General features: G+C 44.5%; 1 protein-coding gene across 1 annotated transcript; it reads left to right on the forward strand.

Annotated features, from left to right (window-relative positions):
• Positions 1-558: 558 nt before the first annotated feature.
• Positions 559-18,104, forward strand: LOC124025462 (leucine-rich repeat flightless-interacting protein 2-like; the record flags this gene model as incomplete). Its single annotated transcript, XM_046338900.1, has 12 exons — positions 559-715; positions 3,970-4,047; positions 8,590-8,625; positions 8,740-8,865; positions 9,121-9,384; positions 9,647-9,739; positions 9,997-10,092; positions 10,256-10,394; positions 15,779-15,943; positions 16,096-16,175; positions 16,403-16,507; positions 16,694-18,104. Coding segments are annotated over 12 exons (1,450 nt in total), but the record flags the coding sequence as incomplete, so codon positions are not given.
• Positions 18,105-19,540: the final 1,436 nt, after the last annotated feature.

Consider the following 19,540-nt stretch of genomic DNA (forward strand, 5'->3'; position numbering starts at 1 on the left):
CACGCACCCAGAGTCACAGGGTTGGTTCCTCTTTCCTATGACCTCTGACCCTTCACCGCTTGCTTAGACAGTAGATAAATAGATAGATAGATCTGTGATGTGTCACTACTAGTGTCATTATAAGGCATGTGAGAATGGTTTGGCAGAGGGGCTAGATGTTGTCAAGACCCACATACAGTCCTGGCCCTAAAAGTTACATTTCCAAAACACTTTGATGTGTGAAGGAGAACGTGAGACAGTAAGCTGAGTTGACATTATGGGATGTACAGCTGATCCTTCTGATCCTTTTCCTGCATGATTACTGAGATGGATGTGTCTGTATACATTCCTGAGTTGAAGTCTGATGCAGTGTGTGTGTGTGTTTGTGTTTGTGTTTGTGAGTTGAAGTCTGAGTGTGTATGTGTGCGTGCGTGAGGTGAAGTCTGATGCAGTGTGTGTATGTGTGTGTGCGTGAGGTGAAGTCTGATGCAGTGTGTGTATGTGTGCATGCGTGAGGTGAAGTCTGAGTGTGTATGTGTGTGTGTGTGCGTGAGGTGAAGTCTGAGTGTGTATGTGTGTGTGTGTGCGTGAGGTGAAGTCTGAGTGTGTATGTGTGTGTGTGCGTGAGGTGAAGTCTGATGCCGTGTGTGTGTCTCTCTCCTATCTACAGGGCTCTGTGTGTGACGAGGCTGTGCAGAGTCGCACACGGCGCTTTAGTGGCTCCATCTCTCACGGTGTAAGAAGCCCTGACGCCCCTCTCTTACCCCGAGGGAGGTTGCTTGGCATGCCCCCTCTCTTACCCCGAGGGAGGTTGCTTGGCATGCCCCTCTCTTACCCCCGAGGGAGGTTGCTTGGCATGCCCCTCTCTTACCCCCGAGGGAGGTTGCTTGGCATGCCCCCTCTTTACCCCGAGGGAGGTTGCTTGGCATGCCTCTCTTACCCCGAGGGAGGTTGCTTGGCATGCCCCCTCTCTTACCCCGAGGGAGGTTGCTTGGCATGCCCCCTCTCTTACCCCGAGGGAGGTTGCTTGGCATGCCCCCTGTGGGGATTGCATAGTTCAGCGGTGGTCAACCCTCCTCCTGGAGACATATAGCTACTGGGTATGCAGGCTTTTGTTCCAACCCTGCTCTAACACGATTCAGCTAATCAACACCCAGGTGAGCAGCTGATTAGTAGAATCAGTTGTATTGGAGCAGGTCTGGAGCAAAAGCCTGCACATCCAATAGGTTTCTGGGAAGACAGTCTGTCACCCTGGCCATAGTCTGTCTGCATGACAGTGTTGTCAGTCTCTACTTCTATCAGGGTCAGTGGTGTCTTCTGTTTTTATCAGACTCACCAAACAAGGAACCCTTCTTTAATTTGTTGTATTCCACTAATTCCCACCCTGTCTGGTGTGTTGATGACTTCTGGAAACACAGTGCAAAGTCCTAGTGAGATTGTGTGACGGTTTTCAAGTCCAAAGGGAGGCTTGAATAGACAGCATGCATGGAATGTATCACTGTGTTACCCTGATGAGGGGGCTTTGCTTGGCATGCCCCATGTGCCAACGTGGAATTGCATTGTGGGGCCGACCCACCCTCCTCTTGAAGCGATGCTAGTGGCAGCCTGGGTGTGCAGGCTTTCATTCCAGTCCTGCTCGAACACAGCTGATTCTCTCCAGTGGGAGGGTTGGCCACCCCAGGAGAAGTCTGCATGACAGTGTCGTCACCCCACTACTTCTTTCTATGGAGGTGTCTTGTGTCTTTCCCACATGTGGATTTCAGACTTCCAGAAGAAGGAATCCATGTTTTCAGTTCGCTGTATTCCACCAATAACCATCCTGAATTATCTTACAGTGCGTCTTGTGTGTCGATGACCTTTACAAACACTGTGCCATGTCACAGTTTAATTGTGACTTTGCTGCGTGGGGTTTGCAGTATGTCTAGAACGGTGGAGTCTAGAGTGGAGAGTACACGTGGAATTGTATGTGTCTGGGTTTTGATGTGTAGGAGGGTTGTCTCTGGTCTAACAGGGCCTGGTTGACTTGTCTATCAATGTATTCTCTTGTCTCTTCAGCTCTGTCTGTCCCTGCTTCAGCTCTGTCTGTCCCTGCTTCCACTCTGTCTGTACCTGCTTCAGCTCTGTCTCTCCCTGCTTCAGCTCTGTCTCTCCCTGCTTCAGCTCTGTCTGTCCCTGTTTCAGCTCTGTCTGTCTCTGCTTCAGCTCTGTCTGTCCCTGCTTCAGCTCTGTCTGTCCCTGCTTCCACTCTGTCTGTACCTGCTTCAGCTCTGTCTCTCCCTGCTTCAGCTCTGTCTCTCCCTGCTTCAGCTCTGTCTGTCCCTGTTTCAGCTCTGTCTGTCTCTGCTTCAGCTCTGTCTGTCCCTGCTTCAGCTCTGTCTGTCCCTGCTTCAGCTCTGTCTCTCCCTGCTTCAGCTCTGTCTGTCCCTGCTTCAGCTCTGTCTGTCCCTGTTTCAGCTCTGTCTGTCCCTGCTTCAGCTCTGTCTGTACCTGCTTCCGCTCTGTCTGTACCTGCTTCAGCTCTGTCTGTCCCTGCTTCAGCTCTGTCTGTCCCTGCTTCCGCTCTGTCTGTCCCTGCTTCAGCTCTGTCTGTCTCTGCTTCCGCTCTGTCTGTCCCTGCTTCAGCTCTGTCTGTACCTGCTTCCGCTCTGTCTGTACCTGCTTCAGCTCTGTCTGTCCCTGCTTCAGCTCTGTCTGTCCCTGCTTCAGCTCTGTCTGTCCCTGCTTCCGCTCTGTCTGTCCCTGTTTCAGCTCTGTCTGTCCCTGCTTCAGCTCTGTCTGTCCCTGCTTCAGCTCTGTCTGTCCCTGCTTCCGCTCTGTCTGTCCCTGTTTCAGCTCTGTCTGTCTCTGCTTCAGCTCTGTCTGTCCCTGCTTCAGCTCTGTCTGTCCCTGCTTCCGCTCTGTTTGTACCTGCTTCAGCTCTGTCTGTACCTGCTTCAGCTCTGTCTGTACCTGCTTCCGCTCTGTCTGTACCTGCTTCCGCTCTGTTTGTACCTGCTTCAGCTCTGTCTCTCCCTGCTTCAGCTCTGTCTGTCCCTGCTTCAGCTCTGTCTGTCCCTGCTTCAGCTCTGTCTCTCCCTGCTTCAGCTCTGTCTGTACCTGCTTCAGCTCTGTCTCTCCCTGCTTCAGCTCTGTCTCTCCCTGCTTCAGCTCTGTCTGTCCCTGCTTCAGCTCTGTCTCTCCCTGCTTCAGCTCTGTCTGTCCCTGCTTCAGCTCTGTCTGTCCCTGCTTCAGCTCTGTCTGTCCCTGCTTCCGCTCTGTCTGTACCTGCTTCAGCTCTGTCTCTCCCTGCTTCAGCTCTGTCTGTCCCTGCTTCAGCTCTGTCTCTCCCTGCTTCAGCTCTGTCTCTCCCTGCTTCAGCTCTGTCTGTCCCTGCTTCAGCTCTGTCTCTCCCTGCTTCAGCTCTGTCTCTCCCTGCTTCAGCTCTGTCTGTCCCTGCTTCAGCTCTGTCTGTACCTGCTTCAGCTATGTCTGTACCTGCTTCAGCTCTGTCTCTCCCTGCTTCAGCTCTGTCTGTCCCTGCTTCAGCTCTGTCTCTCCCTGCTTCAGCTCTGTCTGTCCCTGCTTCAGCTCTGTCTCTCCCTGCTTCAGCTCTGTCTGTCCCTGCTTCAGCTCTGTCTGTCCCTGCTTCAGCTCTGTCTCTCCCTGCTTCAGCTCTGTCTGTCCCTGCTTCAGCTCTGTCTCTCCCTGCTTCAGCTCTGTCTCTCCCTGCTTCAGCTCTGTCTGTCCCTGCTTCCGCTCTGTCTGTCCCTGCTTCAGCTCTGTCTGTCCCTGCTTCAGCTCTGTCTGTCCCTGCTTCAGCTCTGTCTGTCCCTGCTTCAGCTCTGTCTGTCCCTGTTTCAGCTCTGTCTCTCCCTGCTTCAGCTCTGTCTGTCCCTGCTTCAGCTCTGTCTCTCCCTGCTTGCTGACTGACAAACTCTGTGACTAACATCTCTCTCTTTCTTTTTCATTTCCTTCTCTTTTCCTATTTTATCCATCTTCTTTTTGTGCCAGCCTTCAGACTACAGTGGTTTTCTGGGCTCCAACTCTCGGGCCTCGTCCAGGGCCAGCTCTGCCCGTGCCAGCCCGGTGGTGAGCTCTCTTCATTGGTCACTCCCTCTAACCCGCAGCCTTCTTTAGGCCTAGTCCTTACATCCTTTTATCTGTTCTCTATTCTGTTAAATGCCCACTTAATATCATCCCAATGAAGAGTGCATTGTCCAGAGAACTGAACTCTATGGTCCTGTCCTGTGTGTCCTCTGCACCAAGGTAATGCTCATAGACAGCTGACAGTGCTCAGGTCCCTTATGCCCCCTGGTGGACATTACAAAGACTGCAGCTTTGGTACAAGCAAAGAATATATGGTCCTGATCTGGCCAATGTGAGGTGGGCCTCTGTGTGGACGCATTGATGTGTGGGTGACACTGACAACTAACATGCAGCCTGGACTGGAGTGGATATGATATGACTAACTCTGTAGTGTCCAGTGGATATGATATTACTAACTCTGTAGTGTCCAGTGATATGACTAACTGTATTGTCCAGTGGATATGATATTACTAACTCTGTAGTGTCCAGTGATATGACTAACTGTAGTGTCCAGTGGATATGATATTACTAACTCTGTAGTGTCCAGTGATATGACTAACTGTAGTGTCCAGTGGATATGATATGACTAACTCTGTAGTGTCCAGTGATATGACTAACTGTAGTGTCCAGTGGATATGATATGACTAACTCTGTAGTGTCCAGTGATAAGACTAACTGTAGTGTCCAGTGGATATGATATTACTAACTCTGTAGTGTCCAGTGATATGACTAACTGTAGTGTCCAGTGGATATGATATGACTAACTCTGTAGTGTCCAGTGATATGACTAACTGTAGTGTCCAGTGGATATGATATTACTAACTCTGTAGTGTCCAGTGATATGACTAACTGTAGTGTCCAGTGGATATGATATGACTAACTCTGTAGTGTCCAGTGATATGACTAACTGTAGTGTCCAGTGGATATGATATTACTAACTCTGTAGTGTCCAGTGATATGACTAACTGTAGTGTCCAGTGGATATGATATTACTAACTCTGTAGTGTCCAGTGATATGACTAACTGTAGTGTCCAGTGGATATGATATTACTAACTCTGTAGTGTCCAGTGATATGACTAACTGTAGTGTCCAGTGGATATGATAAACTCTGTAGTGTCCAGTGGATATAATATTACTAACTCTGTAGTGTCTAGTGGATATAATATTACTAACTCTGTAGTGTCCAGTGGATATGATATGACTAACTCTGTAGTGTCCAGTGGATATAATATGAGTAAGTCTGTAGTGTCCAGTGGATATAATATTACTAACTCTGTAGTGTCCAGTGGATATAATATTACTAACTCTGTAGTGTCTAGTGGATATAATATTACTAACTCTGTAGTGTCCAGTGGATATGATATGACTAACTCTGTAGTGTCCAGTGGATATAATATGAGTAAGTCTGTAGTGTCCAGTGGATATAATATTACTAACTCTGTAGTGTCCAGTAGATATAATATGAGTAAGTCTGTAGTGTCCAGTAGATATAATATGAGTAAGTCTGTAGTGTCCAGTGGATATAATATGAGTAAGTCTGTAGTGTCCAGTGGATATAATATGAGTAAGTCTGTAGTGTCCAGTGGATATAATATGAGTAAGTCTGTAGTGTCCAGTGGATATAATATGAGTAAGTCTGTAGTGTCCAGTGGATATAATATGAGTAAGTCTGTAGTGTCCAATGGATATAATATGAGTAAGTCTGTAGTGTCCAGTAGATATAATATGAGTAAGTCTGTAGTGTCCAGTGGATATAATATGAGTAAGTCTGTAGTGTCCAGTGGATATAATATGAGTAAGTCTGTAGTGTCCAGTGGATATAATATGAGTAACTCTGTAGTGTCCAGTGGATATAATATGAGTACGTCTGTAGTGTCCAGTGGATATAATATGAGTAACTCTGTAGTGTCCAGTGGATATAATATGGTTAACCGTCACGTCTAATCAAGGTGGGTGGAATCAGGCGCAGAGAGCAAATAGCGATATAAAGTTTATTCTCCGGTGAACAAAATAAACACGGTCAACCCAAATACAAACAGGGTGAAATTATCCAAAAACAGGATAACAGACTAACCGGAGAATAATAAACACAAAAACACCGACAGACGAAACGAAATGACAAAACAAACAATCCCGCACAAAACAAGGGCGGGACAACCTACATTATATACAGATACTAATTAACTAAACAACACACAGGTGAAACCAATCAGACGAAACCAACAGATACACGAAAAGGGATCGGTAGTGGCTAATAGGACGGTGACGACAACCGCCGAGCACCACCCGAACGGGCAGGAGAGCCAACCTCGGCGGAAGTCGTGACATTAACTCTGTAGTGTCCAGTGGATATAATATGAGTAAGTCTGTAGTGTCCAGTGGATATAATATTTACATTACATTTAAGTCATTTAGCAGACGCTCTTATCCAGAGCGACTTAATATGAGTAAGTCTGTAGTGTCCAGGAGATATAATATGAGTAAGTCTGTAGTGTCCAGTGGATATAATATGAGTAAGTCTGTAGTGTCCAGTAGATATAATATGAGTAAGTCTGTAGTGTCCAGTGGATATAATATGAGTAAGTCTGTAGTGTCCAGTGGATATAATATGAGTAAGTCTGTAGTGTCCAGTGGATATAATATGAGTAAGTCTGTAGTGTCCAGTGGATATAATATGAGTAAGTCTGTAGTGTCCAGTGGATATAATATGAGTAAGTCTGTAGTGTCCAGTGGATATAATATGAGTAAGTCTGTAGTGTCCAGTGGATATAATATGAGTAAGTCTGTAGTGTCCAGTGGATATAATATGAGTAAGTCTGTAGTGTCCAGTGGATATAATATGAGTAAGTCTGTAGTGTCCAGTGGATATAATATGAGTAAGTCTGTAGTGTCCAGTGGATATAATATGAGTAAGTCTGTAGTGTCCAGTGGATATAATATGAGTAAGTCTGTAGTGTCCAGTGGATATAATATGAGTAAGTCTGTAGTGTCCAGTGGATATAATATGAGTAAGTCTGTAGTGTCCAGTGGATATAATATGAGTAAGTCTGTAGTGTCCAGTGGATATAATATGAGTAAGTCTGTAGTGTCCAGTAGATATAATATGAGTAAGTCTGTAGTGTCCAGTGGATATAATATGAGTAAGTCTGTAGTGTCCAGTGGATATAATATGAGTAAGTCTGTAGTGTCCAGTGGATATAATATGAGTAAGTCTGTAGTGTCCAGTGGATATAATATGAGTAAGTCTGTAGTGTCCAGTGGATATAATATGAGTAAGTCTGTAGTGTCCAGTGGATATAATATGAGTAAGTCTGTAGTGTCCAGTGGATATAATATGAGTAAGTCTGTAGTGTCCAGTGGATATAATATGAGTAAGTCTGTAGTGTCCAGTGGATATAATATGAGTAAGTCTGTAGTGTCCAGTGGATATAATATGAGTAAGTCTGTAGTGTCCAGTGGATATAATATGAGTAAGTCTGTAGTGTCCAGTGGATATAATATGAGTAAGTCTGTAGTGTCCAGTAGATATAATATGAGTAAGTCTGTAGTGTCCAGTGGATATAATATGAGTAAGTATGTAGTGTCCAGTGGATATAATATGAGTAAGTCTGTAGTGTCCAGTAGATATAATATGAGTAAGTCTGTAGTGTCCAATGGTTCCGTGGTTCAGAATCAGATGGTGATCCAGAGAGGGTAGGGTATGAGAGGGTATGACTCTATGATGCTTGTTGTGATGCAGTGTGTGGATATACAGACATGGTGTCACGCCCTGGCCTTAGTATTTTGTGTTTTCTTTATTACTTTGGTCAGGTCAGGGTGTGATATGGGTATTTATGTGGTGTGTTTTGTCTAGGTTTTTTTGTAGGTCATGGGATTGTGGTTTAGTGAAGTAGTCTAGGTAAGTCTATGGCACTCTCCCTGGGTCGACCGCCCACCTGTCTATTTCCTCCCAAGTCGTATAGTCCTGACTTCGCTGCTCCTGCTGCCTGTCACCACGCCGCTTGTTCCTGTTGCGGTGGATGATTCTGTTACGGTTTTCTTCTGTTGACAGTGCAAAATGCAGCGTGGTTATCTTTATACATCTTTAATAAAATATGAAAAATGAACAATATACAAAACAAGAAACGTGAAAAACCGAAACAGCCCTATCTGGTGCAACAAACACAGAGGCAGGAACAGACACCCACGAAACAGAAGAATCAAAGAATATGGTTGCCTATAGTGGTTCTCAATCAGAGGCAGGTGTTTATCGTTGTCTCTGATTGGGAACCATATTTAGGCAGCCATAGACTTACCTAGACTACTTCACTAAACCACAATCCAATTACCTACTAAAAAAACCTAGACAAAACACACCACATAAATACAGATGTCACACCCTGGCCTGACCAAAATAATAAGGCCAGGGCGTGACAGACGGATACAGTATGGGCATGGCCTGGACATACGGTGTGTCAATCAACTACATTTGTGACATTGTAAATATGTGTATCTCCTCTCCTTATCCTCTCCTAAGAGTAACCAAGTTGTTTTACCCTCTACAGGTGGAGGAGAGATCAGACAGGGACTTCCTGGAAAAGGTACTGGTCACACACCTGATCTGAAACTCCAGCTTTTAATCTATTAAAGATGAAGTAGGGAATATGACTGTTGTGAAACAGCCTTCAAGACGGCCCTGTCCTGTTTCCTCCCAGGGTTCCAGGACTGCCTCTACCCTCTCAGCAGCCACTCTAGCATCGCTGGGAGGGCCCTCCTCTCGCAGAGGCAGCTGTGACACCTCTATCTCAGTAGAGACAGAGGCCTCCATTCGAGAGATAAAGGTAGGACCATAGAGATACTTCTCTGAGTAGCACCATACAGTAGTATATCTGGGAAAGAGATGGTCTAACGTCCATGTTTTTACAATTATTTTGTTGACTCCAGAAACACTTCTGATAATTACAGTAACTATTCCACGGTTGAAGACGAACAACGTCTGCGTAGTTGTTTTTGAGATATTAACTGCTTAACTGTTTTGCTTTGTTTCTCCCCTGACCTCTCACCCCTCCACTGTCCTCCATTTTGTCTCTCAACAGGACTCCCTGGTGGAGTCTGAGGAGAAGTACCGTAAGGCCATGGTGTCCAACGCCCAGCTACACAACGAGAAGTCCAACCTCATGTACCAGGTGGACACGCTGAAGGACTCGCTCATTGAGCTGGAGGAGCAGCTGTACGAGTCTAAACGAGAGTACAACGACAAGGCCAAGGAGTTTGAGAGGGAGAGGCACGCCCACAGTGTTCTGCAGCGCCAGTTTAACGAGATGAGAGAGACGCTGAAACAGAGTGAAGAACTGTTAACCGTGAGTACTCAGGTCATCGCAAAGACTTCCTGCTAACAACAATACGGTAACTAAAACAGTACTTCCACTCAGAACATCACACTAACATAGATCTAAACTTAGGTCTCTTGCGAAACTTGCTGTAGTCTCTTTTCCTGCTGCAAACTCTCTGCATGCTGATTGTCTCTCCCTTCTCCTCTGTCCCTTCTCCTCTGTCCCTTCTCCTCTGTCCCTTCTCCTCTGTCCCTTCTTCTCCTCCATCTTGCTTTCGTCCCGTGGCCAGGAGGTGGGCCAGCTGCGTCTCAAACAGGCCAGCTGTGTTAGGGAGATCTCCGATCTGCAGGAGACCCTCGGATGGAAGGAGAAAAAGATTGGGGTATGCTCGCGGAATAGAGGGTGAACCCCAAACCGTTAGCTGAATCATTGTTCCAGGAAGTTCTACAGGAAACGCTTCCGTTCCTCTGTCAGCTACTCAAGTTTAACGCTCCAAACTAACCAAGACATTTCCACTGTATCTATTTTTTCCTCTCAATGCTTCTCTCTTCCTTTACTGTGTTTATCCTTCCCTTCTTTACCCACTCTTCCTCCTCCTCCTCCTCCTCCCCCTGCTGCTGCTGCTTGGGTATGGCTCAGGCCTTAGAGAGACAGAGGGAATTCTCAGACGCCGGCGTGCGGGATGAGTGGGATAAGCTCAGGGATCAGGTGGTCCACCTCAAAGACACTCTGAAGGTACAGCACCTTGAAGTACTGCTGAGGGAAGGTTTCCTCATCATGACTTCCAAGAGGGCCTCTGTGCGCATGTCAGCAAACACTAGAACAATAGGAAGTTCTAATGGAAAAGACTTTCTGAAAGATTATTCAGCTTTATTTGCCTCGTTCTCTCCCAAATCAGAAACATGGGATAGTGCTGTCACCTGACGTAACCACCAATGGGGATGCAGGACAGATGATTGACGGGCCTCGCAGTGCAGACTCTACCTCCCGATTGGCTCAGGAGTCCCAGCCATCCCATGGTGGGGAGAGCATGCTTGGTAAGAAAATAACCCACCGGTGCCGTTGCTCATATCTGATCTCTGCTTATTTACCACCATCCTACTCAAATCATGTTGAATGATATTGTGCAGTCATGTGTTTTATTTCACGTGTCTTCTGTCATTCGGATGAATCACCGTTAGAAATGTCAGGGTTATGTTTGTGTTGCATGATGGGATACAAAACGAGGATGGTTGGCTTTCTTTTTCTTTTTTCTGATGTCATTGTTTTGCACTATTGTCCTCCGTGGGATTATCATCATAATGTTAATTAATCCTGTTGAGTCAGTTGCTGATTCTGCATTCTAATTCAGCCGGGATCAAGGCCTTGATTCTATTCTCTACAAATGTCTCCAAATTAATTCCCCTCCAGCGATCATTGAATTTCCGTGCTTGCACTGTCAGACGCTGAAGAATGACCTGTGTCTGGCCCTCCAATCTATTCCCTGTGATCTTCCAGGCGAAGCACCAGAGATGCAGTTTGACCATGGCGAGGTGAGGACACCAGGGGGAGGCAGACTTCTACATGAGGCTGACAACTACTCACATGACCAGGAGAGGGCACTACTGGAGATAGAATCTTCGGACAAGTTGAACCAAGACAAGTTGAATGACAGCCTGCAGCAACAAACAGACACTGAAGCAGAGCAGTCCAAGTACTGTGACCAAGAGACCCAGGTGGATGTTGCTGTACCTGAAGAAGCCATTTTGGTGCATTTTGGTGACAAAGAGACTCAGATTGAATATGAAGTAGAGAAACCCCAATACTGCGACACAGAAACTCTGGTGGAACCTGCGGAACTTGAGGGAGCCATTTTGGTTCAAAAAGGAATATACAGATGGTGACAGTGACAATGGAGAGGGGTTGAATCAAAGAGGATTTGAACCAGAATCCCAGGAACAGGCAGAGAATGAGGAAAACAGTGGAGAAAGTAACAAGGAAGCTGTACCAGTAAGCGGTGCCACTGACGGACAATGTGAGGAAAACCCAAACCTTGAGAAAGGACGGGAAAACACAGAGCTTCTCACAGCTGTGTCTACTGACTCTGAAGAACAGGACATCTCTGGCCCAACTCTCTGTGATGAGACAGAGGCAACTCTTAGTCGAATCCAAAGTGACCTGCAAGGAGAGAACACCCAGGAGTATGATCCTGGGACTAAAGGTCAAGTCATTCCAGAAAACTCAAGGATCACGGAATCTGAGATGATTAAGATGATTCTGAGGATTTCTGTATGTCTAGGGAGGCAAAGACCAGCCCAAATCAGATCTCTCAGGGATCATTAAAGAAAACAGAAACAATAGGGATGGAGATGAAGAATCATCCAGGGCATCCTGCAGAGCATCAGGCAGAAACTGGCCAAGTAACATCTACTGGAACATCTGCTATCTCATCTACAGTCTCTGTTGAACTGTTTATCTCTGAATGTCCTGACGAGGTTGGAATTGGAACAGATCCGCTCATAATAAACACTTTAAGTGAATTTGAGAAAGACACACAGAATTCTCTAGAACATCAGCAGCATCAGAATTTCAGGACAGAAAGCTCTGTGGAAATTGTGCCAAAGATCACAGACTCTGACGGACAGAAATTATCTGAGAGGTTGAAGAGCTGGAGTCGAGTTCATTGGAGAGCAAGCCAGATCAGATTTGGCAGGAATCTGTATGTGGCATGAAGGAAGATGAACCAAATACTAAAGTGCTTCAGGCAAAGGAGCCCCCATCCACTATCTCTGACAAAATGGTAACACCTATCATAACAGAGGAGGGGAAGACTAGACTAGACCAACAGGTGATCCCTGATTTACCAGAGAGGCTAGAGACCAGCTTAGAAAATACCTTACCAGGAGTTCAAGGTGATCAGAAGATGGATGTAGCAGAATCAAGGGAGAAACAAGGATGTACCTGTAAATGTACATGTAAACAATCCGAGAGTGATCAAGTACTGACGGAAAACTCACTGGATGTAGCTCTAACTCAGAGGATCAGCGACTCTAGTGGCGAGGTTATCTCAGACAGGACAGAGGCGGTAGAGCCCAGCCCAGACAGGATCCAATCAGAATCACCCAGTCGTGTAGAGAGAGAAGAATGGTGCATCATTGAGGAGAACATCTATGAGGAGAATCTCCAGCAGGAAGCCATTCAGGAGGAGCAACAGACAGAACAGCGGGAGGCTTCAACAAGTTCACCAGCAGGGGGAGACAATGAGTTAAACGATGGGGCCTCCGCTGGATATATAGACAGTTGTGAAGAAGCCGTTCTAATTGTGAAAGAGGAGGAAACCTATCTATCTGTAGAAGAAGAGCACATCAGCTCCTCACCCGGACCCTCGGCACTTGGCCAAGAGATACAGCCATTACCAGAGGCGGTGGAGGAGGGAAGAGAGCGCCCCCCAGTGGAAGAAGCCCAGAAACAGGAGAGCGGTGTAAGAAAGGGACAAAGGGGCAATAGGAAGGGCAAGGGCAAAGTTCCTTGCAAAGTAAACTAGTTGACGAGCACTGTACTCTCAAAGTGTTATTTGATGTGTAATAGACTACTGACTGAGGTTGCAGCCAGTCTCTGTGGGTTTCTTTGTCTTACTCAAAGGAATTACAGGTTTTATTTAATGCATTATTTAGTGCCTTGAATAAATTAACCATGTTGAAGAGCGATCGGTTTTGTTTTATTTTGCACTATTGCATACTGATTTCTGGCTTCCATTTATCCACAGGGGGTCAGATTATATTACACAACAACAGTTCTGTATTGTCCACCAAGCTTCCATTTATCCACAGGGGGTCAGATTATATTACACAACAACAGTTCTGTATTGTCCACCAAGCTTCCATTTATCCACAGGGGGTCAGATTATATTACACAACAACAGTTCTGTATTGTCCACCAAGCTTCCATTTATCCACAGGGGGTCAGATTATATTACACAACAACAGTTCTGTATTGTTCACCAAGCTTCCATTTATCCACAGGGGGTCAGATTATATTACACAACAACAGTTCTGTATTGTTCACCTGTCAGGTTTTTACATGCAACATACTAGATAACAATTACATGATTAAATAGGTAATAAGTGGGAGAATATATCAACCCCATGTTATCTCCACTCAGTTGTATGTGTCATCTGTTTAAAACTCTTTTCATCCAGACTCACAGTCCCTCCAACTCACTGTACAGTATTTCAGCGGTAAGCAACTGTGTCCATATTCTCAGGTTTTCAATCAACTGCAGATTGGGATCATTTGGGTGAAATGTTTTATTATTGCAATGAATTAAGTATATAGTGTTTATTTATACAGTCCCAGTCAAAGGTTTGGACACACCTACTCATTCCAGGGGTTTTCTTTCTACTATTGTCTACATTTTAAAATAATAGTGAAGACATCACAACTATGAAATAACACATGTATGAATCGTGTAGTAAAAAAGGGTTCAACAAATCAAAATATTGTTTATATTTGAGATTCTTCAAAGTAGCCACTCTTTGAATTGATGACAGCTTTGCTCACTCTTGGAATTCTCTCAACCAGCTTCATGAGGTTGTCACCTGGAATGGATTTAAATGAACAGGTGTGGCTTGTTAAAAGTTCATTTGTGCAATTTATTTCCTTCCTCCTGCGTTTGAACCAATCAGTTGTGTTGTGACAAGGTAGAGGTGGTATACAGAAGATAGCCCTATTTGGTGAAAGACGAAGTCCATATTATGGCAAGAACAGCTCAAATAAACAAAGATAAACTACAGGACATTGTCAGTCAATCCGTAAAATTTCAAGAAGGTTTTAGGAGGTCATAAGGTGAATGCACCAATTTGTAAGTCGCTCTGGATAAGAGCGTCTGCTAAATGACTTAAATGTAAATGTAAATGTAGTGTGTTAACTGCCATTTATTCAAGTGCAATCACAAAACCATCAAGCGCTATGATGAAACTGGCTCTCATGAGGACTGCCACAGGACTTATTTAGTGCCTTGAATAAATGGAAGACCAAGAGTATTTATTTTTTAAATGTCACCTTTATTTAACTAGGCAAGTCAGTTATAAACAAATTCTTTTTTTCAATGACAGCCTAGGAATAGTGGGTTAACTGCCTTGTTCAGGGGCAGAATGACAGATCTTTGCCTTGTCAGCTCAGGGATTTGATCTTGCAACCTTTTGGTTACAAGTCCAACACTAGGCTATCTGCCACCCCAAGAGTAAGATCATTAGAGTTACCAGACTCAGAAATTGCAGCCCAAATAGATTCTTCACAGATTTCAAGTAACAGACACACCTCAACATCAACTGTTCAGAGGAGACTGTGTGAATCAGGCCTTCATGGTTGGATTGCTGCAAAGAAAGAAAGAAGAAAGAAAGAAAGAAACCCCTACTAAAAGACACCAATAATAAGAAGAGACTTGCCAAGAAAAAAGAGCAATGGACATTAGACCGGTGGAAATCTGTCCTTTGGTCCAAATGTGTGTTTTTTTGTGTTGTCGTTCCAACAGCAGTGTCTTTGTGAGACACAGAGTAGGTGAATGGATGATCTCCGTATGTGTGGTTCCCACCATGAAGCATGGAAGAGGGGTGTGATGGTGCTTTGCTGGTGACACTGTCAGTGAATTATTTATAATTAAAGGCACACTTAACCAGCATGGCTACCACAGCATTCTGCAGCGATATGCCATCCCATCTGGTTTGCGCTTAGTGGGACTATCATTTGTTTTTCAACAAGACAATGACCTAATACACACCTCCAGGCTGTGTAAGGGCTATTTTACCAAGGAGAGTGATGGAGTGCGCATCAGATGACCTGGCCTCCACCATCACCCGACCTCAACCCAATTGAAATGGTTTGGGATGAGTTGGACCGCAGTGAAGGAAAAGCAGCAACAAGTGCCCAGCATATGTGGGAACTCCTTCAAGGCTGTTGGAAAAGCATTCCTCATGAAGCTGGTTGAGAGAATGCCAAGAGTGTGCAAAGCTCTCATCAAGGCAAAGGATGGCTACTTTGAAGAATCTAAAATCTATTTTGATTTGTTTAACACTTTTTTGCTTGTTACATGATTGCATATGTGTTATTTCATAGTTTTGATGTCTTCACTATTATTCTACAATGTAGAAAATAGTAAAAATAAAGAAAAACCCCTGAATGAGTAGGTGTGTCCAAACGTTTGACTAGTACTGTGTATATATATAAAAAAATCTGAGTAATTAAGTACAGTGTGTTGTATGTATTAAAAAAATTATACAGATTAGAAACTAAAAAAACAAGGCTGTTAATTGAACCGTGTGGTAAATGTTGACGTACAAAACGACTCTATTACTGATCTCGACTACTCAAACTACCCTATTACTAACCAACTATTAGAATTTCATGCTGTTGATTCAAAGTCAGCTGTCTGTTTGTATTGCAGAAGTCAGACTGAGGAAAATAGTTGATGAGAGGGAGAGTTTAGCTGATCAGGTGAAGAGGCTGAAGTCTCAGCTGGAGGGGAAACAGAGGAACGGGACAGAGGGTTTGAGTCCTGAGGAGGACGGACTTGAGAACGGCATGGACCCCCACATCCTCGACTTACAGAGTGAGTCACATTTCACCTTTACTAAGACAGATCTAGCCTTTTACCTGTCTCCCTAGTATACTTTGTCAAGTGTCTAAGTGTAGTATACATTATGCAAACCTATACAACAAAATTTGACTCACATCCTTCTATCTTTATTTCTTCTTCTACAGGGGATGCCAACCGGCAAATCAGTGACCTCAAGTTTAAACTGGTGAAATCAGAACAGGAAGTCACAGCCCTGGAACAGAATGTAAGTAGCGTTTTAGTTCCTAAACAGAGGAAGACATGTATGACTATATCCATGAAACACCTGACCAATCACGTTCCTCATGGTAAACGTGAGATAATAAGCAGTATCTTGTACAGTCTGGGTTGGAGACTATTGACCATTTACATCCACTAGGAGCTCCATGGAATGTAAGTTACGTCTTCATCCATCAATCCATTTATTCACCCCTTCATTTCTCTCTTGGCCAGATCATCCGGTTGGAGGGTCAGGTGACTCGTTACAAGTCGGCCTCTGAGAGCGCAGAGAAAGTAGAGGACGAGCTCAAAGTGGAGAAACGCAAGCTACAGAGAGAGGTAGGCTACTATAATGTCAGGTTTACAAAAACAGCCAAAGAATCACAGAACCCACAAGTTGTTGGGTCATATCTAGTATGTCAACCCCACATGTTTTGGTATCAAGTCTACACCAGGTATACGTTGTTGCCTTCAGGTTGCTTCTCCCGTCTCAAACTCTAAACCTTTTCTCTCCGTTCTCTCTAGCTGAGGTCTGCCCTGGACAGGATCGATGAGCTGGAGGCCAGTAACAGCCACCTGGCCAAGCGCCTGGAGAAGATGAAGGCTAATCGGAGCGCCCTGTTGGCCCAGCAGTGATGTACTTATTGGTTGTCATGGCAATTTGCATCCATGACCTCCCTATGACCTTTGATCTATCAGGCACTCTATTAAAACACACCCAGACAATTCAAACCAAGCGAGGACTTGCTGGAGCAAAAGCTTCAATGAAACATATCCACACATATTGTAATCACAGATTCATTCAGTGTTGTGCCCATCTGTACAGTATATCCAGTGATTCACCAAGAGACACAGAGGGAACGTGTTACTGACCCTGGGAACACTCCTCACTGACTGTGACCGAGGCAGGACTTCTCAACTAACTGGTGAAGGGGGAATATTCTGCACAAACGAACAGCAAAGAGGACCTATCTCCTCCTATAGCTCTTAAGAGGACCTATCCTCCTCCAATAGCTCTTCAGATGACCTATCCTCCTATAGCTCTTACGTCGCCCTGTGCCATGATTACCCCTAAAGCATTTCTTCCCAATCATTCATCTCTCTCTGTAACACATGGCACTATCTCTCTGTGCTACTTGGGCTCCATGTCTCTGCTCCAGTAAGTTTATCCATCCACGGAGAGGAAGAAAGACTCAAAAGGAGTGTGTTTCATGTATATTATTTTATTGTCAATATATTTTGAAGTGAAAATGCAATCTGCTCCCTCCTGTCCCCCAAGCCAAACTCTGATGTTAATGTGTACGGTGATGTTTATTTTGATGTGTGTATGTCTCCATAGGTATATGTCAAGTACATGGAAATACACGGGGCACAACATTAATTACGCAATAAGGCCCGAGGAGGTGTGGTATATGGCCAACATACCACGGCGAAGAGCTATTTGTTGGTCATATATCACAAACCCCGAGGTGCCTTATTGCTATTATTAACGGGTTACCAATGTAATTAGAGCAGTAAAAATACATGTTTTGTCATAACTGTGATATACAACGGCTGTCAGCCAATCAGCTTTCAGGGCTCGAACCAACCAGTTTATAATCAGGATTGTCCTTTACATCTCATTGTTTGTGCCACATGATGAACAGTATAATGGTACTTGAGGAGAAATATCACCAGGTCTTAACGTCTGAAATACTATGTCCTCCCTTGAGCAATTTAAACGACTCATTGGGGAACGACAACTCGAACTCAGTTGAATAATGTACTTCTACTGCAACAGTTTTGGAACCATTCAAATCGTCTGTCGCAGTAACACTTGCTGTAAATGTTCGACAATCTGACAAACCAGATCTCATGCAGATAAAACAAAACATCAGTTATATTCTGACATAAAGGGAATTGTTCCCTTATTATCCTGCTCCTCAGTCTGAAGCATGTCATGCCTTATTGAGGGGGGGGGGGGAATTGTTCCCTTATTGTCCCGCTCCTCAGTCTCAAGCATGTCATGCCTTATTGAGGGGGGCATTGTTGTTCACTTGTGCTTTGGACATAACGTTTCCCTTGCTACCCCCTATACATTAGTTAAGCTCGGACATCTACTTTTTGGGGAAGTTCCAGCTGTTTACATGCTTTAAAACTATTATTTGTCCATGAATGAAGCTAATTGTAAACATTGTGCAATATTGGAAATGTCTTTGGGAAGGTGAGGCTGTATGGTCCTTGCTTTGCTTGAGAAATGTAAATGATGTTTGAGGTAGCGTTGACAAACACCACATTAAACTAATGCAAACTCTCTTCTAAAACGTTATTTGTCCATATGTGAATAGTTTGGTAAAAGATGCCAAACGCATTCATGATTTATGACAACCAGCAGAGAGAAGAAGCCTGATGCCGTGTCACATTATGGGATGCTGAAGAGAAACACGATCCGTGTTAAGCAGAATTCCTTCACTTTGGACATTCAGAAGTTGCCAGGGGAAAAGTGTTGACACTGCCGTGTCTTTCTCTGTTGTGGTGCTGAGCAGGACTTTGGCAGGAGCTCACCGGAACTGAGTACCGGTGTTATAATACTGACGGTTTGTCCGGACTGATAGTTTCTAAAGTAGTGCTTAGAACGGTTCAGCTCCAACGAGTGGCAGCGTCGGGGACCACAGTTATTGAAAACTACCATTTTCTTATCCAAACCTTATTCTCAACTGCTGCGTTAATTATGTTGGGTACATTCAGGTAGGTCCATCAGCTTAGTTTTCCTCCATTTAAGAAAATACTCGGCGGGACTCGTATTTGTTTTGTTATTCCATTGACATGTTTTCGCTTGTCAGACATCCAGCTACAATATGTCACTTTCAAAATACAGAACTCATCCATGTATGATGCATTTTGCATCATGATACAAAACGGAGCATCCAGGGAAGATGTATTTTGAAGTTAAACATCTTGAATACTTGATGGCTGACAAGCAGCTGGAAAGGCAGCACAGGCAACCAGCTTGTCATCTCGGATTTTGCCTGTGCTTAGCTACATTCTTTATCCTGAAAAACTCCCCAGTCCTGAACAATTACAAGCATACCCATAACATGATGCAGACACCACTATGCTTGAAAATATGGAGCGTGGTACTCGGTAATGTGTTGGATTTACCCCAAACATAACTTTGTCCTGAATACAAAGTTAATTGCATCACCAACTTTTTTTGCAGTATTACTTACCCATGTTGCAAACATGATGGATGTTTTGGAATATTCCTGTACAGGCTTCATTTTCACTGTCTGTATTGTGGATTAACTACAATGGTGATCCATCACAGCCATTTCATTTAACCTTTAACGAGGCAAGTCCGTTACAAACAAATTCTTATTTACAATGACAGTC

This window comes from Oncorhynchus gorbuscha, unplaced genomic scaffold (genome assembly GCF_021184085.1).
Source record: "Oncorhynchus gorbuscha isolate QuinsamMale2020 ecotype Even-year unplaced genomic scaffold, OgorEven_v1.0 Un_scaffold_2260, whole genome shotgun sequence".
Lineage (NCBI taxonomy): Eukaryota > Metazoa > Chordata > Actinopteri > Salmoniformes > Salmonidae > Oncorhynchus > Oncorhynchus gorbuscha.